We start from the raw sequence: 26,876 nt of genomic DNA, 5'->3' as shown, positions 1-26,876 counted from the left end.
TGGGGTTTCTTCTCATACTGTTGTTAGCTGGATATGCATATTTTGCAGGGTAACATGAACAGGCAGACATACAGGGATTTAGTGCTTAGAAACATTGTAATCCCTCATTTTGATTATCCCCCACTTGCGTCAAGACCCTTGTACATGGACAACAACGCTAGACCACACAGGACAAGGATCGTAACCCGAATACGAAGAGCAAGAAGCCATTGTCACTATGTTTTGGCCTTCTATGTCTCCAGACATGAAACCTATCGAGCATGTCATAAGCAGAAATCTCAATCGCAGAGATTCACCTTTGCAAAATCTTGACGATTTAAGAGGGGCAATTGTTGATTAATGGAATAAATTTGCTCAATTAAAGTTCAGAAGACTGAGACGCCGTGTTATGGAACAGCACGGGAAGAGAGTTGGTTTCATATCCTATTGACTCAAATTTTGACATGAAATCCCCCGAATTTACCAAAGATTATATGTAGAGACTTTTAATGATATTGGATGGTTAATTGTTGTAAAAAAATAAAATCAGAGTGAAACTTAAATTCCGTTTCCTGATTTGTGTAATTTCCACTATTTCAATGAACGCAAAATTCAAATGCATAGAACCTGCATAAGTGACTAAACTTAAGTTTATGCTTTTTAATGGTATATGTTCTCAAAATTGCTATATCATTTTTTTTCTCTTTTTCGAAGATCAATTATTTTTTTATGTGAGAAAATTTCGATGCAATAAAAATAGGTGGTGCTTAACTTTTAGCGGACTGTATATACATGTACATGTATATGCATTTAGGACACTTTATTCTTATTTTCTTCATCTCTGTCTCCAGATTCGGAAGCAATTGGTACGTATATAAAGTCCTGATTTTATTCGTATTTGGGTGTATGGTTATCAAAGATAAAGCAAACATCTTCCAAGAAATCGTATAAACTTTAAATAAAACCATTTCGGCCATGAAAAGAGTTGTAACACCATAGACTAGATTTTTGAAAAATATGGGTAGCATTTCCATTAGAAAATATGTTTTTATCAACTCTCTGTATCTTGATATTAACAATAACACATTAACAATAATGGTTATGGAAACAACATAAAGACACATTACAATAACATGAAACATATAATTAAAAAAAATCAAGTATCTTTTGACAAATAAGTTTCTCACCAACAAACATTGAAATTTCATTCACTGACAAATAGTTCACAACAATTTTTTAACACTGTTGAGGAATACTGTTTATATTTGATATAAGCAATTTGAACTGTTGATACTAATTGTAAAACTTTTTGGTTATTCAATGTTTACGTACTCATTTGAACGGTTTTACACTAGTAATTTTGGAGTCTTTTATAGCCTGCTGGTCAGTGTGAGTCGCGATTCCGTGTTGAAGACCGTACTTATTTACTGTTATTACTTGTGACTTGGATGGAGAGTTATCTAATTGGCACCCATACCACATCTTCTCATATCTGTATAAGATAGAAAAGAAGGTATACACTCATTTACATACTACACAAACTCGTTGGTGGAGAATGCCACTAGTCTTTGCAGTTTTACTACGGGAGTCAAATAACATAAATACAAGATTCCCTTACTGCCAACACCTAACGTCAGATTCACCTTAACCCAACCAACAACTGTCTTTATTGATTATCACAAAATACACACAACGAACGTCTACAAGAAAGCAAAGATCGTCTTCAGAAGAGTAAAGTCAGTGTGATTTAGTAGACTAACTGTTGAGGCTCTTATTGGCTACACTTATAATAAAAATAAGAAGCTGTGATATAATTGCCAATGGGACAACTCTCTACAAGAGACTAAATGACACAGAAATGTACATCTATAGGTCACCATACGGCTTTCAACAATGAGCAAAGCCATTACTGCATATACAGCTTTTACGTGCTCCGATATGTAAAACGTGAAACAATTCAAATGAGAAAAACTATCGACCTAATATATGTACAAAACAATGAACGAAAAATAATTATGATACACAGCAACAAACGAGAACCACTGAATTGGGACAGGCACATACATAATGTGGTGGGGTTAATCTTTTGTTAAGGCTCTAACCCTCGCAATAACCTGAGAAAGGGTTGTAACAGTACAACATGAGAATAAACTATAAAAATCAGTTGAATAAGGCTTATCTGATCAGATGGATACAAACAAAAAATACATCTAACAAAAACAGAGTGGACGTGGATGGCAATTATACATTCCCACAACAAAGATCTAAGAGTTCTTCATAGCCAGAAATTAGTAGTGCTTTTTTAATTTATATTCATAATATGTAAATTAGAATTGTATCACGTGATAATAGTTTGAACTGGACTGGCTGATATCATTTTAATCTTTAAAACACGGATATTATATTAAAAGTTGCCCGTCACAGAGTTCTTGTTTATAATCACTTTGATATTTCCGTAAAGTTGTCAGGCGGTCAAAATCAAAACTATGAACGCGAATTTAGTGATTTTTTCGCTTTTTCGTGAGTTTATTCTTCTTGAAATAGGGGCATTTTCACTTTACGTGGGAACCTAGAGTTCAACGACTACACATACAAGGTTTGGACTGGCTTATTCTTTGGACATCCAAGTTTCAAATTTAACCCCGGCAACCTGTTTTTCTAATGAACTTGTTAGCCAATTTTCAACACGAAATTTGCAAAGGAGTAAGGGCCGATTTTGGCCTCAAATTCCAGGTTCATCTAACGAAAGATTTTGCACACTTTTTAAACACTTAAGTGTCTATTTCAATTGATTCAATTAGTTTATGTGACAGGTTTAACTGATTTAGGCATTAAAACGCCCCGATTCAAGCTAAAATATGAAAAATCCATCAAATATGCCAAAAAACGTAATTTTTCAGATGTTTTTTGTCAAAAATGAAAGTGGCCGTATCCGTGTTCATCCTCAACCTTTATATATGTTATGTATAATCATCAAATACAACTTGCATTTCAATATCATGAATGAACACGAATGCGGACACTTTCATTTAAGACGGAAACCGTCCAAAATTTAACTAAAATGCTAAAATTGTGAAGATTTCAGTAATTTAGCATGACTTAATGATGCTAGTACCCGATATATGTGCATTGTATTGTCAAAAACAGCACATATTTATGTAGCAGAATCGTTCTACTTATAGTAAATAGCTAAAAGATTACATTTTCACAATTTTGTAAAACTGCTATATTTTGGGGCCAAAAAGGGGTCTTACAGAACCTACCCCTTTGACGTTTCAGCCATTTTAGCCAGTATTTTATACTGCAATGTTAAAAGCCTCTCGCTTCAAATCTTAAAATAGCTCAGGAACCTTGATTTTTACAACAACAGTCATTATGTTTCGTTTAAATGGTGTATATTGCTGTGAATATTTATTTTCTGCCCCGGCAACCTGTCTATCACTTAAATTAAAGTTAAAATAGACAGTTTTTTTTCAAAATTCCCTATCATTTCAATATAATTTCCGTGACCCGTATCCGATTTCACTAGTATAATATGCAAATAAGCAAAGTGGCGTTGATTTCTGGATATGTGCAGTTCCTAGCAGCTATTTTCCAGCCAATTACAACTAATAAAAACAAACCATGCATCTAGTCTAAGAACTAAATTATCAATCAGAACACATCAAACATCCAACGGATTTCGTGTACCTATTATACCTACTATTTGTTTGTATCCATTGTACCTACTATTTGCAAAATCCAAAATGTTAATATACTGAGCGACAAAAGAAAGGATACACTTTTATTTTATTAATATTTAAAAAAAAAAAGTAAAGATATAAAAATGAAACTTGATACATGCGTTAAGTACCTGTCTTTGTAAATTGACCATTTTTGATTAAAATTATGTTTTTAAAGAAAAAAAAAACACAGGACTTTCTTTTTATTTTATGAATATATTAAATGTTGTCTTTCAAAATTTGTCAATGACATGTCATGGTATTGTTGGACTTGGGAGATAAACAGATTTAAAATTTGTGAGTTTTTGAAATTTTTCATTTTCGAATTTTAACACATTTTTGAATGGTTGCTATGGAAACAAACTATTTCATAAATTCAAAATTTTAACGGTTTTGTATAGTTTAGGGTTTTGTTTGTCAATATTGTAAGTATATTTATTGTTTGTATTGATTAACTATATTTCTATGTTTCTTTAAAAGGCCTTATATTTCAATTTTCAAAGGCTACTTTTTTACATATTCAGGCAAAATTTTGTGAGGACGGTTTCCATGGCAACCAAGGTTCAAATTAAAAAAAAATAATACATGAAGCTCATTTTCAAACCATATCTTCTTCATAAACAAAATATAAATTTGAAGAGGGGTCATGAATCACCCATCAACAGGAACCTGCATGATTCTTACAAAGACAGGTACTTAATTAGGTAAAACTGCGTCCCATACATATTGATTGTTTACCTGTACAACAGGTGAGTTCTTCACAGTTTTTAAATTTTTAAAATTTTTGGAAAATTTGCACGTGCTATAAAATCTGTTAGTAAAATACGACTTAATTTGATGTTGTTCAACACCTGTTACTCAGTCTGTATACAGTAGTAAGTTCACAAAATTTCAAGAATACATTTCATAATGACCCGTCTTACGCCCGCATTACAGGAGCGTACAATTGGCATGATTCAAGCCGGCCAGAATAAATAGAGGGAATTGTACACTAGCTAGAGATTTTATGATTTCGGGTTTATAAAGAGATGGAGTTCATTTTGATAGCGATATTTAAACAGATGGCTACATGTAATCCGAGGGATATTTTGGAGTAACGGTCGTCAATCTACGGAATTGTTCGTGCCTTACTCTGAAATAGAATTTTGTATTATCGCATGTTTTGGTTTTGCATGACTGGTGTTGTTCGGGGTAGACGTATCAGTGCATAAACAGTCCGTAGAAGACTCCGGTCTTTTAATCTTTGTACTAGACGTGCTTATAGGGGACCGACACTGACACAACGACACAGACATGAGCGGTTAAGATGGTGTCAAGCTCGTTTACGATGGAGACTCAATAATGAATGGAGCAATATTTTGTTTTCTGATGAGTCCAGATTCACTCTCTAGCATTCAGATGGTCGCGCAGGAGTTTATAGACACTCAGGTAAACGATTCGCAGATTGTTGTGTCCAACAGCATGACAGATTTGGTGGTGGTAGTGTCATGGTTTTGGGTGGCATATCTAGGCGGAACCGGACTAATCTTGTGATAGTCAACGGAACACTAAATATCCAACGCTATACTATAGAGATGAAATTCTGTCAACGGAAATGGTTAATTTCATTAACAGATATGGACCTGGAATAACATATCAGCATGACAATGCCCGTCCCCACACTGCTCGTGATTCAAATGCCTACTTGCAGCAACAAAACATCGATGTGTTGTCATGGCCATCGAAATCTGCTGACATGAATCCCATTGAGCACATATGGGATGAACTGAACCGCAGAGTTCGCTCAAGGCAACGCCAACCTGTTACACTGCAAGAATTGTCCCAAGTATTACAACAGGAGTGGAACAACATGCCTCCGGCTAAAATTTCTTCCTAAATTGTCTTGTCTATGCGATGTAGGCTTCAAGCAGTAATTAATGCCAATGGTGGACACATGAGATATTGACTTTTAAAACTGTAAACATTTGATAAAACGTACTATTATTCGAGATTTTTTTATCTCATCTGTTGTTTTTGAAATTATGCCAAAACTGTTTGGCAGCAACCATTTGATTTTCTGGGGGGGGGGGGGGGGGGGGGCTATGGTTTTTTTTTCTGTGCAAACTTTTTTTTTCGCCTGCGGCGAAAAACAATCTATTTTTTTCGCGACAAGTCGAAAACAATTTTTTTCTTTCAATTTCAGCATTACATATAGTGGCAGCTGAGGGTGAAGCAAACAATTTTTTTTTCTCAGAATCAAAAACAATTAATTTTTTTCTCAAAAAACTGGAAACAAACTTTTTTTCCAAAAAAAACCATAGCCCCCCACCCCCCCACCCCCCAGAAAATCAAATGGTTGCTGCCTTACTCCGCTGTACTTATTTTTTTTTATTATGCATAATTCATTGTCAGTCATTTATACATTTGTTATTATTAATTTTATTGTAAAATCTATTTCTTGAAAATTTGATATTAAATAAGTGTATCTTTTTTTTTCATGTTATTATTTGTTAATGTTTTTTCATATCTGATAAGCTACATTGATTAGTAACCAGTAATTACATTATGTAACTGCTACACACCATAAAACAAATTAATTATTATCAAAGCACTTCATGATTGTCTAATATTTAAACTTCCGAATTGTCCTACACACATATTCCCGATTGTCCCACAAAATTTCATTACTTTTTACCTGTAATTTTAAAAAGTGGGACAATCGAGAAGACACCATAAAGACAGATGTTTGTATTATCGTGTGTATTTTATAAGAATAAAAGACGTGTTGAAGGACACAGATGTACATGGAATTCATATTCCATAGACAGTAAAACTCAGATTGTTGGAAGTTGCATGGTAAATGATGTATGGTGGAACATTGTAGAACTTTTTTTTATTCTTTTTTTTAATTTTTATTGGGAGAAAAAGTCCTGCTGAGATATCAATAGCAATTTATAAAAAAACACAATTATTTACAATGAAGTCAATTAAAAATCAGCTTCGACGAATTATAAAAAAATAGTTTAATGTATTTCAAAATGGATCTCGTCAATACAGACACTACAGTAAATCGTACAACAATGTATTGTTCTTGGTTGACGATGATTATAAAAAAGAATAAAAAAGAATTTCATCAGGGGTCTAGTTTTTATAATTAATTGTAACATTTTAAAATTTTTAATAGTCTAAGATAGGTTCCATGTATTCACCGTTCAGCTTATAAAGTTCCGCTTAAAATGTTCATGTAACTTATTGTCGTTGAAATTATATTTTCAGACAATACTTTTACTGCTGGCATCAATCAAAATGTTTCTTTAACATGGACGACAAGTTTCACAGATTTTTTCAGTGCCATTGCGCCCGTAAAGTCGAAAGTTATATATGTAGTAACAGGCGGCTCTCTTTCTTCCAATTATGAAAATGGAAAATACATATTTGACAAAATGACACGGGATGTGAAAGCCATAAACATTACAGTTATTCGTGTTAAAAAGACTGATGCCGGGCTATACAGATCGGAGGATGAAGCAACTAAGCATGTGTACGGGTGCTGTTTGTTAATTGTAACAGGTATGATATAAACATTAAATTCCTTTCATCAAAATGTGTATTTCGGTTTAAATTGTAAGGCCACTAATTGCTATCATGATCAAATGAATGTTATGTTCTTAAAACAAATCAGTCATCTTAATGAAAACATTATTAATTTTTGTATGAATGATAACCGCTAATGAAATTATTAATTCCATGATTTGCTTTTCGAGTGTCACATGACAGTCATAAAAAAATATTTGAAAGCCAGGTGTATAAACAATTTTATTCTATAAATACGCAAATACTTCAAGCCATTTTACCAGAAGAATCTGAGATTTATAGCCTAATGTTTCTACCTTTAAGGTAAACCTTGCATGGGGAGAAGCAATTGGGTGTTTTTATTTTGTTAATAGGGTATTGTACAATCATGGTACACGTTTACTAGGTTAATTTTGTTTAATTTTATTTCAAACCCTCGGGGTAATAAAATCACATATTCTGTCCGTTTGTTTTTTGGTTGTCTGTTTACCAACCTTTCTAAATATGTAACAGAACAAGAAAAAATATTTGCAAATTCAATTGATGACGTGATAACATTTTTAAAAACTTTCGTTTCCTATTCAAGAAGCAAAAGTTGCATCGCAAAAACAGAAATACAGTTAGTTGTGTTCGCCGGAATAGCAAAATTGTATTATAATTGTATCAACGCTTATTTTTCTCTACAAAAAAAGAAATATATCTTGTAAGTACAAATATGATATTGTTACTTGAAACCCTTGCATCGAAATGATTAATGATATAAACTATAGGACAAAGGAATTAGAAGAAAACCCGAGAAAAATAGCATTATAACCAGAAATTTTGCATTATTATGTACTCATCAAACTTATTTCTGAAGTTATAATCTTAACTGTGTTTAAGTGCACAATTGAAGTTTTTCCTAAATGATTAAAATCGAACTTTCTAATGATTTAGGGGGAAACCTTTTTTTATGCATATATATTAATGTAGTACTTTCTTAAAACTTCAGCATTTATTATCGATCTTTGAACAGTATATCGTTTTTTTGTTGGGTTTGAACATATTTTACTTATTATAATATGGTACGTCAACCCTGAGTTATACAGGGGAGCAACATTTGCATTCTTATTTGTCGTAAAATTGAAAATGAGGAAAAACCAAATAATCCCATATTAAATAAATGACCATCTTTCTATATAATTACCAAGCATCATTATATTGATACTTCACACCATATGTACTCATTTGAACACAGTATTCATACAACTGTATGTTTTTCTCATAAAACCAACTTGTATATACAAATCATTTTCAATTTTACATCACTTCATTCCGTTCTATTGTTATAACATTCCAGTCGAATGATCTTTTTTCTCGTACTACTCGTAATTAATTCATAAAAGTAGTATTTATAACTTTTTTTCCAAAAAGGAATTATTTCAGAGATATGGTGAGTAAAGATATTTCTGTTGATACAACTTATCTTTGTTACAAGTATAGAAGAGACACGTATACACAATATACAATACATAAGGAGTGTTGAATGCAATGTATATGATATTTTTTTTTTAATTTTGAAGTGGTCATAACACTAACATGACAACACACAAATTTAGGTCAAACACATATATAATAATGAAAACCATAAATAAAATATATGAAACAAATATTATAGGTGGGATTATTTCGTTTAAGTTTCGTGTTAAGTCTTCATGCATATAGTTAACATGATTTGAACAGGTTTCATATTTTGTTTACCACAGTGAAAGCGATTTGATTAATATATGGTTTTAATGCATATATGTATTTTCCTGCACTTTAAACCAATATATATTTTGGCTGAAGTAGACAGGAATTAGTTCACTCAACAAAATTAACTATTTTCATAGGGATATGTTATATGTATGCCAAAACCCAAAATATTGAAATTGGGTTTGGAACGTCACTTCCAGGGTCAAATGATAGCTTATTGTAAGCTGATAATTTTTTTATATGGTTTCGATACACGTTTGTTTGAAATAAAAAGAGATAATTTGTTACTTCCGGTTTGAAAAATGCCACTTTCAGTATTATCTGATAGTTAACCTAACACTGATTCCAAAAAATATATAATTCAACATACATTTGGCTGGAAACATAATGCCATCGTGTATCCTGTATACATATGAAGTTAAAGAAAAGGTCAAAATCTCGAACGTCCCAATTGCACATGATCATGATTGACCTAAATATTAAGGTTATCAACATAGGACCTTATATCAAAAGACCCTAGGTCTTTATCATATATGGTTAATGAGTTATATCACCACTCGCATAACTTTAATCATAAGAGGTGAAAAAACTGCTATTTAATGTCAACGTACCCTTTCAATCAAAATTTATGTTTTACGACATATCGCAAGTTACAATTTAGCAAAAAATGTTGTTGATATCTTACAAGAGTTTTGAAAAGAAGTCATGATCTTGACCTTAGACCTTGACCTAATTTTTTTTGATTGGACCAAAGACTTTAAATCAAGACTAATTATCTATCACTTATGGTTTACCAGTTACAATTCCCTTTCACCTATTTCAAATACAGAAATGGAAATACCTCTCATATGGAGGCTCCGGAAACGCTTCGGTCAAAACTATTCTTAAGATCCTGAGGATATAACGAGCAAATTTGGTTAAATAATTTTCTCGGATTCGTTTATGATTGCAAAGGATATGCGCACACCAGAAAAACATGGTTCTGTTAAACATGTTCAGTTTCGAAGTCGCAATAACTGTTCGATATCATAAAATAATATAAGCGACATCTTACGAAACAACCAAACACTGGCCACGGAAGAAGAAAAACATAATAATCAGAACCAAGTCAATTGGTCGTTCCCCAGAAAAGTGGAAAGACCTGCAAATAGACCAGTGCCGTTGCATTTATCCTCTATCAAATTCGAGGAAACCAATTCTGAAAAAAAGAAAATTACAAAAATATATATTGCTAATTTCTAACCTATATACTATGACACTTATTACAATATGATTTTTAATTTACATGTGTTATTCAACTGGCATTTATATAACAAATGAATATGAAAATTACCAAGGGCATATCCAGTAGAAATACATCACAGGGAAAGTAAAGTCAATGTAATAGAATGGCAAACCTAGTTTTGAAAATAGTTTGAATGTTTTAAAACATACAATTACTATACAATATTTTATATATGAATATATACATTACAAAACTTTTTTTCTTCCATTAACATTCCAGCAAAACCTGTTAAACCAACATTAACCATTCAGCCTTTGCATCCATTTGTCGGTGACAACATTACCGTTACATGTAAGTCTGAGGTTCAACGTTGGCCTAGATATTTTCCTTCACACTTATCATATCAATTTTATATTGGAAATAAAAGGAGAGACTCCAACAACAATAGATTAACAATGAACAAAATTACGAAGATGGATAAAGGGACGATCATATCATGCCAGGCAACAGATGATCGTAGAAAAAGATCGAGCATGGGTGATGTACGATTAGACCCATACTGTAAGTTTGATAAAATACAAGTTTCAAAAACAGCTTCGGTGGGCTTCCCTAAGTATTTTCAATTGTCTTTAGTCAGTGCCCGATATCGTTTATATTAGAGTGGCATATTTCATAATATTCTGAAAAATGTACAACTGGTAACAATAAACTTTTGTCATAGTTTGATTGTTTAGTTTCATTTTAACCATGGCGTTGTCATTTTATTTTCGACTCATGAGTTTGAATATCCCTTTAATATCCTTCGACTCTTTTTTATAATAGTTTTCTGAAAGGGATCCTTTTTTATCTCACTTTGCGGTATAAGTTTTCTTCATTGTTCAGGTCCTTTTCGTGACCTTAAATTGTTGTTTGTACGCTATGTGGTCTCTGCGGACTAGGTGTCTCATTGACATTCAAGACTAACCTTCTTATTTTTATATTATATATATAAAGCTTGTTATTCAGAAACAGAACAAAGAACGTCTTTAAACCCGTTAAAGAGCCATATTATTTAATCATCAGTAAGAATAGCGTAACATGTTAGTCAAAATCAGAACACCAGAGACTAATTTCGGTTATGACTAAGTTTGCGTCGCTCTCTCTGTAGTTCTCTTTTCAAAAACGAGGCAGCAGATAATTAGGGAACATCCAAAACGTTTAAACATGTATACACTAGAAAAAAAAGTTTTGATGTTTGAAATGAATATTGTGCATCCCTGTTTTTTCTTTTATATGTTCGCCATTTTATTTGTTCTTATGTCTTACGTTTAACTCCTTAATTATTTTTAATATTTTTGCACCAACTGAAATTTGATCATTCGTTACTAGAAATTGATATATTTGATTTTCAAATATTTTCTGTAATTTTGTAGATGGTCCTGAAAATGTTGTAGTGGAACCTGCAATCACAAATCTAAATGTTACAGAAGGAACTACATTAGGTCCTTTATATTGTTATGCAACCTGCAATCCTGGATGTAATTACAATTGGAAACAAAAGTGGACAGGCACCTTCAACCCCGTTCCTAAGGAATACATTTTAGACCAAGGCCGGGGTGTAAGGGTTCATGCCATAAACAGAAGTCAAACCGGAAAATACCGTTGCCGGGTAGATCATTCTATAGGCCATGTACACAAGACAAAAGATACATTAGTGAATGTACAGTGTAAGTATTAAGGGTCATTATGTAGGTTATAAGACACCTAAAAGAGTTAAAACAATAAAAATATTTTTTTAAACATTAATATGGAGAAAACAAGTTATTACAAGTTTATACGATTACATTTGGTAATTAACTGCAAAAATATTCATTTTCCAGCTGAAAATAATATACAAGTACAATAAATTAACAAAAAGAAAATAACTCCGTATAGGTAAATAAAGTCAGATAATGCATAGGTTTTTCTTGTCGTAGAACATACCTCGAGGTGTCAGGACTACCAAAAGAAGACCTCCCTACGGTCGGTCTTTCATTTGATCAATCATGACACCCCTCGGTATGTTCTTTGACAAGAAAAACCTTAAACTATGCATTATTTATAACGTAATTGTGAATTTAGATAACATCGAATAATCCACCGTTTTCAGTTAGAAAGATGAATTTTAAGTCGATACTATGAACACAATAACTGTATATTTAATCGTATCCCTGTTTGTAACCTTATTATTGACCAATTTAGCCAGGTAATTGCCTTTACATTATTTCAAACATAAACATGCCTTATAATTTGAAATGTGTAACGTGAAGACGGAAATGAGTCATCTATGTCTTTTAATTATTTCTATGATGCTTAACGTGAATTATTGAAGGGATAATTGACAATGAGGATCGGTTGAAAAGAAAACTTTATGACAACATAGGTGATTTCAGCTTCACAATTGTGAACTTTCCTTTCTATGTAGAAACATTACAGCTGCGCCTACATATGAAGTATATAAACTATAGTCAACAAAAGAAACGAGACGTGACTTTTGAATAAGATTGATAAAAAAGTATTAAAAATAAAACAAAAAGAGATACACTTTTTTAAAAAGCGTATATTTGCAATCTATACACATATGATAATGAATATCAAAACCTGTCAGAAAGTAACTCAATTCCGTGCAAACGATCATAGGGTGCAAATTATTTTTGCGGAAAGTTGGATAAAAAATCAACACACAATTTTCTAAGTACTTAATGAGTGTTCAAATTTGTTATAAAATATTCATAATTATAATCAAGTTATGTTCATATTGTAACTAATGGGTAACAATATCGTGTTTCTAAATGTTTGATAAAAAAAAGTGTTTTTTGAATTCTCAAGAAATGCAAAAAAAAATAAAAATTGTTTTCGTCGCAAATCTTTAGATATGAAAACAACACTGAAAATTTGGAACCTTTCGGATTAGTTCTAAGACTGTTACCGTTTTTTTTGTATTTTACACTTTACACATACTGTCTATGGTAAATCTGATGATTATGTATACATTTTAACGATTTCTTAACGGAAAACCTCTTCTTGAATTTGAAAAAAAAGTCGTGTATTATTTCTTTTGTTGACTAGTATATATCCTAATTGATAGGATATTCCTGAGCTTGTATTTCCTATCAGGATTTACTTGATAGAGGGTTGCTGCTCAAAACGAAGCTTTGAAATAAAGAATTCTAAATGGCGAAGTTGAAATCGTCCCTTCGTAAAATTTACAGACACCATCACGAGTTTGTTGACCGTTACGAAATATCCGTTTCAAAGAAGATATCGGATATGTTTCTTATGTTGTAACCAAAATACCGATCCCATTTCGCGAACTTGACCTTCCGAATTGGACTATTTACCGGGTACTAATAACATGAACTACACGATGGACGCCACATGTGGAGCAGGGTCTGCCTACCCTTCAAGAGCACCTGAGATCAACTCCAGTTTTTTTTATGGGGTTCGAGTTGCTTAGTTTTTAGTTTTCTATGTTGTGTAGTATTATATGTCTGTTTTTGTTCTTTTTGTGTTTTTTTTGTTTTTGTTTTTGTTTTTGTTTATTTTATTATTTTTTTGGGGGGGGGGGGGGGGCTTTTTTAGGCATGGAGTTGTCAGTTTGTTTTGATTAATAAGTTTGAATTTTCCTCTGGTATCTTTCGCCACTCTTTTGTGATCATCATTCGACAATCGTTCTTAGTCAATAGGATTAACACAATTGCGTCTTCAAAAATAATAAATACAAAGTTGAATAATTGATCAACTATATATTATCGTGTGATAAAATGTAACAGTGCTTCTACACAAAACATGAGCGGTACCTGTATTATGAATTACATTCAACTGGTACGAGGTCAGCAATTCCAAATCAAAATGTTAAAAGAATTTGTAAACAGAATCGAGTCAAAATTTTTAAACAGAATCGAATCCAAATCATATGGTCAAATTTGTCTCAGGGAATTTCTGCTTCAGTGTAGGTACAGTCAGATTATTTATACCGTACAATGCACAAAGAAGTTTATGAGTAATGCCTGTACCAAGGTGAAAAATAATTATTATTTTGAAGCATTGTATAATATATTTCAGATTCTCCGAAAATAACTGATATCTGGTTTAGTTCTGACAAACAGAGAAATGAAGTACGTACTCCTGCAGCTTTTAGTTTCAATGAAGAAGAACATGTGAAAATGACACTGCGTGTGAAAAGTAATCCTGAATCGCAAATAACGTTTAAATCTTCCTTCTTGAAAATTCAACGAAGTAATAAAGGCAATGGGTATATTGATTACACATCTTATCTTCCTTCTCTCCATTGTGAAGATTCTGGAAACTTCTCAATATTGGCTAGTAATGGGATACCATATGCAGATACCATTATGGTAAATTTGAAGATACATTGTAAGTAAAGTTATAGGAGTATCTAACCAAATGCAACATGTAAATTTGAACAACATTATTCCCAATGTACCACTTTGATTATAACACATGTCTTGTAAAAGAAAGACATGATGTTACTGTAAGTTCGGAAATGTTTGCAATGTGTTTATAAGTGCAAAATATGCGACAGGGTTTTACAAACATGTAAGGAAGTGGAATCGCAATAATAAATGAACGATTATACATTCTGAATTTAGTGTATATTAAATATTTTCATTTACAAGTAACATAAAAGTAAACGGAATAAAAAAAAGGCTACCAGGACATAGGAACCGTTTAAACAGTGTGTAAGTAAAAATGGGAATTCGGGAGATAAAAGTTGTACGTAAACAACTGTGTTTCAAATTCAGTTGAAAAATCGATGGGACAATACATTTCATTTTTTTAATAAACAAAGGTTAAAGAGAATTGTCAACGTTATTGAACAATATGGGAAACCACATCAACTCACCCAAGAAAGTGTATGCGCAATTTAAGGTAACATATAATAACGAACAAATCATGATCCATGTTGATGTTGAATCTATCAACAAAATATTCATACTTTTCAAATTTCTTTTTTTTTCAAGTCTGATATCTTTATAAAAAAGGATGCAGATATAAACAATTTTTATCATATTTTGATAATATCATACATTCACATTACACATGCTACATGCATTATACACTTAAATAATTGAAGTTAAAAACATCTTTACAGGGTTTGGGTTACTTGCCCTACTCTTTTATAATCTACCTCCCTTATAAATATATATTTATCTTGTTAAACACAGACTATTGTTGAAGATATAGTATTACATATCTTGTAACCTAATATTGTCAGACAAAAACGTTATATTTGTTAAAAAATGTTTCAATGATGAAACACTCGGTTGCATTTCATGCATTTCTTCTAAAAGCACCTTTTTTTTTAAAAGTGTCTCCTTTTTAATCAAATCAATTGCTCTATCATAAATGAAGAAAAGTTTTATTAAAATAGCTTATATTAGAGTTGTCAATATGTTTATATGGTGTAGTAAATTAAAATAATACTCCAGTGTTACACTTGGCATAATAATAAATTGAATGAATAAAGTATGTTATATAGTTACGCCTTTCAAGAGATTTCAGGACTTTGTAAAATGAATCGGTTTATCATGCTAAGTAATTGTGTCTACATTTGTGTTTCAGGTAAACCTAGAAACGTCTCATCAGAATCAAGAACACTCGGTGCAAAAATTGGTTCAGTAGAAAATATAGTATTGCATGTTATCTCTTTCCCGGCACCAAATGTAGGGTGGAAACGTGTAACTGGCTTCCCGTGGAAGATCGAAAAAGATAGATATGATTACAGACATAAAATTCAATCCAAAATACGTATCAGATCGGAAGAGGACTTTGGTGTGTATGGAATAGAAATATGTAACCAATTAGGATGTATTGTGGAAAATATTACTCTGAAACCGCAAGGTAATGGAATATTTATGCATTAACTCAATAATTATTGAATAAGGTACAAACATGTCACAAAAATCAGAGCATAGTAAACACGCATCCAAATGCAGAGAACTCTGAATCTTACTTACGATTACTATTCATTGCATATCATGCAGCAGTTGTTTACGGATGCCCAAAACATAAAAATGCGTTTAGTTAATAAAATGAAGGTAACAATCAACAGCTGAGGGATAAGCATGAACTGCAAAATACTTGAAAGAAGATAGAACAAGTCGTTTGACTGGAAATGCATCTACTTCTTTTAATGTATCAATCAAGATATCACAAACAAACAAACATCTGCTTCTACTTCTACTGTTGTGGCTTATACTACTACTACTTCTTTACAAATAAATGTTCAGTTAACATTAAAAACATGATAATGATTGTTCGTTCTCATCGAACTCTTATGCGCTGTCGATTGATTGGTGTATTGCTGCTAGCGATGTCGATTCATTAAGTTATAAAAGGTGTAATTATAGAAAAAATGTAACCAATGCCATCATTCACGTTTGAAAAAAAATATTTAGAAAAAAAAATAGATTTCTGTGTAAGCAATTTTAGGTTAAGGCTATTAAGGTTATTTTAGTGATGTTATATCTTAGATAAATTTGTCCAGAGACGTCTGAAAATACATGTGAAAATTTCTTATAATGTTGCAATTTAGTTGTATGACATTAATGAAGTTTTAACTGAACTTTTATTTTTAGTTTTTTTTTAAGGTTTTGAAATTAACGTTTCTTATTGTGAAATACTTGTCAGTGGTTACAAAAAGTTTGAGATCTATAAATTGTATGAGATCAACAGAATATTTCCGGTTGTTTTTGGTCGAGTTCATGTTGTTTCGTCTGAATCTGGTTAAGTAGCCTGATGTGTAATGTTGTTTGCCTTTTCGCTTTTTGTCATGGCATTGTTAGTTTATTTTCGAGTTTGAATGTATCTGTGGTATATTTTGCATCCCCTTTAAGGTATTACACTATTTTATGTTCTTCCTTTTATATGTAACAGTCTGTTTATGCAAAGCTTCAAACAAACCAGATCCTTAAACAGAGTAGATGTATAAGTTGAACAACATGTTCCTTTACTATTTTTTACATGTAGAAACTCAACTTAATATGCGGTCAGAATGTCGCGAATACATCACAAACAAACTAGCAAAATGATCGTAAACAAAAGCATATACTTCAAATTAATGCAATCAAGTACTCCGTAAAAGTGAAAAATACTTTCTCCATTAATGACGACCATCATTTTTTATTCGAGATTACATAAATGATAAATGATATATATTACAGTCGTAATTTTTTCAGAAAATTCATTATAAAAGCCAGAATTACATAAGTTGGTGGTACAAAAATGAGATTATTCAGTATTCATATAAATCTATCATAAGTCTAGATCTTGATTATGGAACTACTTGTAATGAGTAGAATTAACCCAAGGCATGTATATTTATTTAGGTTACAATCTTGTTTCAATGTATAATAGTTGTTTTATGTTTACTAAGGATAAAACTTGATTAATATTTCATTTCAGATAAGCCAGAAGCACCGCAAAATGTCTCTGTCGAAACAACAACATTTCGATCAGTAAATATATCCTGGATTGCTGGATTTAATGGCGGACACGATCAAACCTTTTCTGTTCATTTTAAAGCAACAGATGATGTTACATGGAATACGAAGAATGTAGAAAATAATTACATTAAAACTGGTAGTACGGTATACTTCACATTAGATCAGCTGAAACCAGAAACGTCATATCAAGTAATTGTTGTGTCAACGAACTTACAAGGACAAAGGAATGCATCACTTGAATTTAAAACGGAAGGTAAAGCTCATCAACCAGATTTATACTTTTTATTTTCTTAGGTTTCATGTTTCTTTGTGTGGTGTTTTTCCTTTTTATATGATTTGTCAAGAATCAGTTTGCTCAATGGTCCTCAATGCTCTTTAACTTTGTACTTGTTCTTGCTTTCGAACTAATGAGTCTTATGCAGACAAAACGCATGTCTGGTGTTTCAAATTAAAAGCCTGGTAGTTTTGACAATGTATGATATTTTATTTATATTCAATACTCGGTACAACACAAAAAAATCGAATATCCGGGTACATGTACTTAATGATAAACCCGATAACAAGTCTAATTCGGTAAAAAGGAGACATGATTGTATCATTAATATATTTTATAGAGTCTTTTGTCTGAGCTGATGGGCAAATCCCTTTCAATCAGAATTTTACAGTAAGTTTAATACTTGATTTATTTTGACAAATATATTTCAGGTTAAGCGGTTGCGCACACAAATATTCAATCTTGAAACATTCAGTATGTGTCGGTCCCACATCAGGAGCCTGTAATTCATTCTATGTGGTTGATTGCACCTGTTGCCTGATATATTTGTTTCTCGTTTGTTAACATACATGAGGCTTTCGGTCAATATGTTCGATTGTTTGCAAGTTATAGTAGTTTGATAATTATAAATGAGGCCTTTGGTCTATCTGTACAATTGTTTGCAGGTTTCATAGTAGTTTAATCATTATAATCTTACTATTCAGTATGAGTTCTGTTCATCCTTGAAGTCCAGTAATTATAAGTGACTGCAAGTTTTCATTCACGTTTTTTGTTGTTATGTCAGTATTACCTATCTGTATCGTTGGTGAACATACCGCTTTACCTTATTTTATATAATATAATTAACTAGTCTCAGCTTATACTGTTATCATGAGACATAACATTGGAATAAAGTTTTGTTAATAATCTGTTATAAAATATGTGAAATTAAAAAAAACAACCTACACATAGCAATTGCTGCTTCAACATATCATTTACGTATTACAAGTCGTGCTATTTGGCCATCAAATAAATAAATATGCTACAAACTCAGATTTAGATGCCACTACCTCATATAACTTTAAGAATATTTGGATAATACACTTTTTATGTAGGCCAATATGTCTAGTAAATGATTTTTTTTAAATGTAATTTAAATCTGTTAAATGTGTACATACGTCTGGAAGAACCTTTATTTGTTCATTTTGTCTGTGTACTTTGTCTGTCCAATTGTATTTTTATTTGTTGTTTTGTTGTTTGAATTGTTTGAAAAATTTATTGCTGGCTACACAGTGTTTAGCTGTTGGTTGAGTCTACGGTGATGTTCAGTTGCACTAATCTATTGCATTTGGACTTTGGTGGGTCAATGTTTCGTTGGCAATTATACATTGTTGTACATATTTTCTTGTGTGTATATCATAACTTTATGGGTTAAATGTTTTTCGGAAATCATTTCACAGCAGATACCCGTTTTATCGTGTTATGATGCTAATCAACAAAGCATGCACTTTAGTAAATATTTTTTTATGACATTGAGTTTAGAATAATCATGATTTATTCCCTTTTCCGTCTATATTTCAGTTGAACCTACTGTTCAATCGCCATCAAAGTCAGCCTCCATGACTCCGATATTTATCGGAATTGGGTGTGGTATTGCAGTTATACTTATAGTAGTCACTTCTCTATATGTGATTTGCAACAGAAGGAATAAATTTAGCACAAGTGGTATGTCACTAAAATATACTATAATTAATTCATAAGTAATAGAAAATATACAATTGAAAAATAAAAATTGAAATTGAAATACTTGCTTCTATTTTGAGCTAACCTATATTTAAAAGGCCAATTACAACATCGTTCATCATGTTAACCAATGTGAGGTGCGTGTAAAGGCAATGTCGATCACATCAAAACATTAAATTGAAAAACTAAATAATTGAGCCTGAATTAGTCTGCGTAGGATACCAGTTATATAAGTGTTGAACAATATATAAAATATAACTCTCCAAGAAACAAAAGAAATGCTTGCAAAGATTTGCTTTCCATCTTGTTTTAAATAGGCAAAAATTATGTGACGACTATTTATTTTTTCTGTGGGTGCCATGAACATTTTTCAGGCGGAATATTCATTATATTATCCCTATACTAAGTGAGGATATATAGTGCGGGGTTTCCATCCGGACCAATTTTATCGTACATGTAACCAAGTCGCCTATTCCAAAGAAAATTTCATATAATCTTCATTAAGTAATGTACTGTTCGTCTTGTATTTCTCATTTGGATCAGAATGATTTCTTGGATTTTCCTTGAACATACATCATTTGTCCTTTCATATTATAGAGGGGGACATCCGTATCTGCAGCTTCTAATAAACTAGTAAAAGGGTTGTAATCAAACATTCACGGATTTTTTCATGTTATTATACAATAGGGCACCTTCTAGTTTACTTTTTGATCCGAATGATAGCTGGTGTTTTCTATCAACAAAAATATACTTTGCCTTTCATGTTATAGGGGTTAACATCCTTATCCTCGTTAACCAGTATATATATTGTAATCAAACTTTCGCGGATTCTTTATGCAATAGTGAAATTATGTAACTCTTATTTTCTATATTGATTAGTCTAGAATGGTTAATAGGGTTTCTGTTACTAATGCCATTGTTGTGTATTGGGGGTTTCAAAACTTCCTAAACCGCTTATTACAATTTATTTAATCTTTCTAACAATCATAACAATATAATGCTATTGTTCATTTCCTATTTTGTTTTTATCTCAATAACATTGTAGATTTACTTTGCAACAACATGCCCTTTGAAAGGGAGTTTTTTATGTGAATTTTATTTTAATAAGTTCACGGGGCTACTTTATTTTCATTTTTTTATGCCCCACCTACGATAGTAGAGGGGCATTATGTTTTTTTCTGGTCTGTGCGTCCGTTCGTCCATTCGTCTGTTCGTCTATTCGTCCGTCTGTCCGGCTTCAGATTAAAGTTTTTGATCAAGGTAGTTTTTTGATGAAGTTGAAGTCTAATCAACTTGAATCTTAGTACATATGTTCCCTATGATATGATCTTTCTGAGTTTTGACCCCAAGCTCACGGTCCATTGAACAGAGAAAATGATAGTGCGAGTGGGGCATCCGTGTACTATGGACACATTATGCCCCACCTACGATAGTAGAGGGGCATTATGTTTTCTGGTATGTGTGTCCGTTCATCTGTTTGTCCGTTCGTCTGTTCGTCCGTCTGTCCCGCTTCAGGTTACAGTTTTTGGTCAAGGTAGTTTTTGATGAAGTTGAAGTCTAATCAACTTGAAACTTAGTACATATGTTCCCTATGATATGATCTGTCTGAGTTTTGACCCCAATTTCACGGTCCATTGAACATACGAAATGATAGTGCGAGTGGGGCATCCGTATACTATGTATGTACACATTCTTGTTTTATCATTAGTTACTCTCTTGTAGTGAGAAATATTAATATGCTGCCTGTATTCTGCATACTTTTGTTTTCATTGATTACCAGGCCAGGTTAAATATTAAAATAATCCTGTAACTCTACATTGCAAAAACAGCAAGTGTACTGAATACACCAAAATCCAAATATGTATTTCAACGTATAATATATATTTTAACGCGGACAACATAACACAGGTCTAAACAGATTAGGTAATATAATCTAAGGTAAACTTTAAAATACCTGATAGTACTCTCGTCTAACCTGTCACGTAACAACAAAACTGTCCAGTTCCTTTCATTTGCTATGCCTCTGGTATGTATATCAATTTATTTTAAAAATTATGACCACAAATTTCTTAAAATCTAGTTGCAGAATCAACAGCTGAAAGCAATGTGTTGTATGCAGCAGTTGATAAGATACAACAGAAATTAAAACGGAGAAACCCGGGTAAGTACCAAAGTTAAATAATTGTAACTTCTATATAATGAAAATTTCAAACTACACTATTATATTACAGTTGTACTAAGTGTCCTGCTTATATATTTTATTGCTATAGATCGACTCTAGTTGTGCTGTTGGATCGTAGTGATTTATTTGCATTGTTTCTGAAAATAAAAAAAAAGCACACATAACAAACACAAAAAAACACATCTGAGTATTGCGGGGTCCTTACAAATTTGGTAATTTGATATGAAATTACAGAATTACCTGCTTACGAACGTTACTTCAAGACAATAAAGTATGGTGGAGTTGTAAACTTATGTCTTTCTACACGAAGTCATTACTAAGACACAGAAAAGGGATGTATTTATCTAAATCAAATTAAAAATCAAGGTTAATGTTGAATACTAGAAATTGAACAAGTAAAATTGTGTTCTACTACAGAAACTATTAAATACTTTCGTCGTTTTAAAACTAAATACATATAATAACATGTAATGATTTAAAACCAAGTTCAACCCCCCATTGTTTTCTTAAATTGTCCTGTACCAAGTCAAGAAAATGGTCATTGTTGTCTTTATTTAACGAATAAAGGTTATTCTAAAGATTTTCTTTAATTCATAAAAAGACCAGACCATTTGGTCTAATTTAGATCTAAAGGTACATGCATCCGAGCATTTGTTGTGATATTTTACATAAGATACAGACGAATCTTTTTTTTTTTAGATAAGATGACATTGTATAGCTAAAAACTTGAACTGGACACGTTAATATGAAATTCTACAGATTTTTTTTAGTACATAATGAATATAAAGCAGATTAGAGTAAATGATAAATAAACCACAGCAACTAAATATGTTTTACAATTTGGTGTGTAACACTTATTTCTAGAGATAGCCTTTCGTCTTCATCTCTGAAATAGTCGATTTTACCTGCATAGATTGCATAACTTTATGATATTTAAAATGAGGAACATATATTTTTTTTTATCATTCTTCCTCCTGTAGAAAACGAAAACGAGGATTCTACTGAACCTGCGAATGCTGAATATGCATCTGTTGTTAAACCCAAATCCAAATCTAAAAAGGTACATTACAAAGGTATGTCACTATCATAAATATTCATTTTTTTTGTTACTTTGTTATTTATTTGATTTTGAAACTCTTTTCATCCGAGCGCTACAGGTGAGTCATATGTAGATGAAACGCGCATCATGAAGAGGTTTTTTTTTTAACATAATTTTTCCTTTATTCCTTGCTGGAAAGCGTATAATGTAATGTGTACGATTACTTTTTTTGCTTATTTTAATGATTTGTATTTTATCATATTATTATCGGGTAATACATAACAGTGCTTCAAAGACGTTCTTAGATTATGAAATACCAGCATGAGAACATTGACTACTTATTGTGAATTCAAAAAAGTACAACAACATAACTTCCGAAACCCCAATTTCGAATATAGAAAATGCTGGATTAAACCTGGTTTTATAGCTATGACAGTTGCATAAAATTATATTATTTTGACAACGATGTTGGGTTCCGTTAGCACCAGGCTCCAGTAGTAGTCTTTTAAAGTTTAAAGTCTTACGTTTATATAATGTGGCACATTTTTTTCTTAAATTTTACAATTAAACATTTTTTTCGATGACGTTATAGGCATGGAAAGTAAAATAACAAAGATATTGAACTCCAAAGGAAATTCAAAATGGAAAGTCATATATACCAGTCCAAAATCGTCCCGAATCTATTACAACTGTGAATGATCCCAAATTTCATATAAAATGTTGTATGTCGACGTTCTCCTTTTTGATTTTTGATAATATTTTTTTTGGGGGGAAGGGGTAGGCATATTACTTCAATTTACTATTTTAAATATTTCAGAAGATGAAATTGAAAAAGCAAATGATGAATATGCAGTTGTGGACAAATCAAATAAAAGTAAGCTGTTTACATTTTGATGTGCAGATTTGTGACCGTTCACAGTCGAAAGAGAGGTCAATTATCCTTTCTAATTTTTTAAATATTTATAGAATAGAGAATGGAAGCGGTGAATGTGTAAAAGGGACAAAACCCGACAAGAGATCTGAAAACAGTCCATTACTATCAATAGATCTTCGTCCAGATGCGGGTTTAAGTTGGCCCCTAGACAATATTGTATAATCTTTCGGCGAAATGGACACCAAACTGAACTCCGAAACATACAAATGAACTGCAGCACCATGGCAAAACAAACAAGACAAAACGAAAAACTACAATATAAAAAACACAAATAAAAAGTTAAATACTTAGAAACACGAAACCCATAGAACACTTGGGTGCCCCGAAGGGTACGCAGGTGAATGCTACCGAATGCTTATATCAGTTTTAAGCAAGCTTGATCAACATTTTAATTTATTAAAATGAAACCCAACCATAAATACTTTTTCATTAACCTGTTCTTGTTCATAGATTGAGTTCTCAGTGTCATGTTACACATACTTTCTACTTATCATGCAAATATAATTAACAGTAAAAATTTTTATTATCCTTTTAGAGATACATTACACAGAGAATGACAACGTTCATTTCAATCAAGGCAATGCAGATTTGCTGATACATCAACCATTGAAAACAAAACCATCTGGACGGGTATGTTTAACTTAATATATGTTTCAAACTTTCAAAACGTATTGAGAAGTTAAGTGTATTTTAGATTTTCAGAAACGAATCCTTTAAAATCTAGGGCAAATATTTATATTGAATTTAAAAGGACAAATTGCGTTGTTTTTCAAATGAAAAGATCTATGACCCCTTATATTCATTTAATATTTCGGAAGCGTTTGAACAAATCAACGTTTCGTTTAATGTTTTCTCAAGAAGAAAACAAAATTTCACCTATAAAACCTATAATATACAATTGTGATTTTGTTTATTTCAATGTGTTTTAACGGAAAAATAAGATCCGTGTCCCCAAGTTTTTATATAGAACTTTGCAAGTACATTGACCCTGAAATCTTTTACTAAAGTTTTAATACATTTATTGTTGAAAATGTAGAAACTCTAGCTGCCTTAATGACATGTTTCATAGTATATTATTTTCTTTACCTATTAAAATGAGATACAGTTTTAACTAAAAAAGAAGGAAGTGTAATTTGAAGTATGCACTCATGAATAAGACAAATGAAGTAGAATATTTAACAATTTTTAAGTACCAACAAACAACATTATCAAGGACCTAAAGTATACGTTGATCATATAGGTAATTTTAAATTTTATTTTCAAGAGCAAAAATCAGGATGGTTTGACATACATAGAAGTATCCTTCACAAGGAAGCCAAAAGATCGACGTCGTATCATTGGAGCAGAAAACAGGACAAACTATGTTGATATAGACTTCACAAAGAAAGCTGATCCATTACCAGAAAGTTCAGATGAATGACCTTTGTGACCTCTAACTCAAGTTTTGTTTTCAACATTTTAAATATACATGTATGTTTTACAGTATGAAGTGTATCACTTGTACATTCACAAAAATGTGTGTGTGTTTTTGAGAGAGAGAGAGAGAGTTATTCTGATCTTTCATTTGTCCTGATGTGCTTTTTTATATGCCATTTTGGTTTTTTGTTGTTGACATATTTGTTTCTTTTATAGTGATTATGATTATAACACATTGTGACAATGACAGTATAGACTGTTGTTCCCGCATTTTGACATTTGTTTGTATTGTTTACACAATGTTGACAATAAAATGGAAATTAATGCAAAAAAAATGGACTGTTTTACAAGTGAAAGATTAAGCTAGCTGCATGCATAAGACACCATTTTTTACACGAGGAAATTACCTGGTCTATGTCAGGAATATGTTAGTTGCCATTCACAAAATGTACAGCGTCTTAACCTTTTCATAGCCAATTTAAATGTTAAATGTAGTCTCATGAAGCTCGATCACCCAATCAAATTAGCGCAGTTTTTGTATCACTCGTTCGTATAATAATCCGTGCAGTGTAATACGAGATATATCTACTTATGCAAGAAATAAATATCGTAACAGCCCTTAATCATAAGAAAATACGTTATACTCGTGGACTGAACGATCGTTGCGTAATTTATTCACGCAAACCTCTATGTTTATTTTTTTTTATCGATTTTCCTTTGACAATAAAGATGTCAATTAACTACGGCGTATATTGTGTTTTATTAGAGAATTTTAGGTTTTTGACGTACGTAATACCTAACATAGTTACCTTTACATTTCAAAAAATGTTCATTGTTATCTCCCGTTGACCATTTAACTTGTAAATTAAACTAAAATAAAATAATTTTGACGTACGTAATACACCTCAACTTGGTCGTTGTAAAATTGTATTTGTCTCCCTTTTTCCATTAATTTCAAATCTATTTAAAATAGCGTATTCCACGAGCGAGAGTTTACACTTGTCTTATATCTGTACATACGTAACGAAAAAGCAAACTTTGCTCGCAGGGGACACATGTATATTTTGAATGATATACAGTTAAATGTGTAACAATGATTCCTATTTTCGTAAAAAAAAAAAGAGTTTCTTTTCAACTGATTTCTGAATATGGCGTGCCAGAGAGTATACGAGAAAATTAGTTTTTTTAACATATTTATTCTTAAAAGGATAAAGTTGATCAAAGATTAAGGACCTTGTACAAGTTCAGTAATTTAGGTAAATATATACATGTTGGTTGTAGTGTCTTTATAAAATTTAGGCATATTAAAATACCTGGATTATTTGATCGTTTTGGGTGTTATTTTATTTGATTGCCATTAACATGAGTAAGGGCTTTTGTTAATATTTGTAGGAATACCAAACATCTTTTTTTTTGTCTTATTGATAACTCAGCTTTTATTCACTTTTCAATGAATGATCTGTGTCGTGTGTGCCAAAATCTATCAAAAAAACTTTTACCTGGAAAATTCATTATGGGCAAGTGAAAAAAAAAACCTTATCGCGGTGTGATAAAGCCATGTTTAGAATCCCTTGAAGGATGCAGATTCATGAGTGTCAACAGTGGTGTTA

The 26,876-nt window shown here is 31.7% G+C and overlaps 1 protein-coding gene across 1 annotated transcript in view; it reads left to right on the top strand.

Moving 5' to 3' along the window:
• Window positions 1-26,513, top strand: part of LOC143079875 (uncharacterized) — a 38,903-nt gene extending 12,390 nt beyond the window's left edge. The window contains exons 3-14 of the mRNA XM_076255503.1: window positions 6,957-7,250; window positions 10,492-10,773; window positions 11,625-11,918; window positions 14,296-14,607; window positions 15,817-16,095; window positions 17,659-17,952; window positions 19,534-19,677; window positions 21,776-21,856; window positions 22,858-22,950; window positions 23,734-23,790; window positions 24,386-24,480; window positions 25,115-26,513. Coding sequence (XP_076111618.1) covers window positions 6,957-7,250; window positions 10,492-10,773; window positions 11,625-11,918; window positions 14,296-14,607; window positions 15,817-16,095; window positions 17,659-17,952; window positions 19,534-19,677; window positions 21,776-21,856; window positions 22,858-22,950; window positions 23,734-23,790; window positions 24,386-24,480; window positions 25,115-25,270 — 2,381 coding nt within the window. The 3' untranslated portion in view covers window positions 25,271-26,513. The remainder of the gene's footprint in view (window positions 1-6,956; window positions 7,251-10,491; window positions 10,774-11,624; window positions 11,919-14,295; window positions 14,608-15,816; window positions 16,096-17,658; window positions 17,953-19,533; window positions 19,678-21,775; window positions 21,857-22,857; window positions 22,951-23,733; window positions 23,791-24,385; window positions 24,481-25,114) is intronic.
• The last annotated feature ends 363 nt before the right edge of the window (window positions 26,514-26,876 follow it).

The sequence above is a fragment of the Mytilus galloprovincialis genome, chromosome 6, assembly GCF_965363235.1.
Source record: "Mytilus galloprovincialis chromosome 6, xbMytGall1.hap1.1, whole genome shotgun sequence".
NCBI lineage: Eukaryota > Metazoa > Mollusca > Bivalvia > Mytilida > Mytilidae > Mytilus > Mytilus galloprovincialis.
This window is presented reverse-complemented; position numbering and strand designations above follow the sequence as displayed.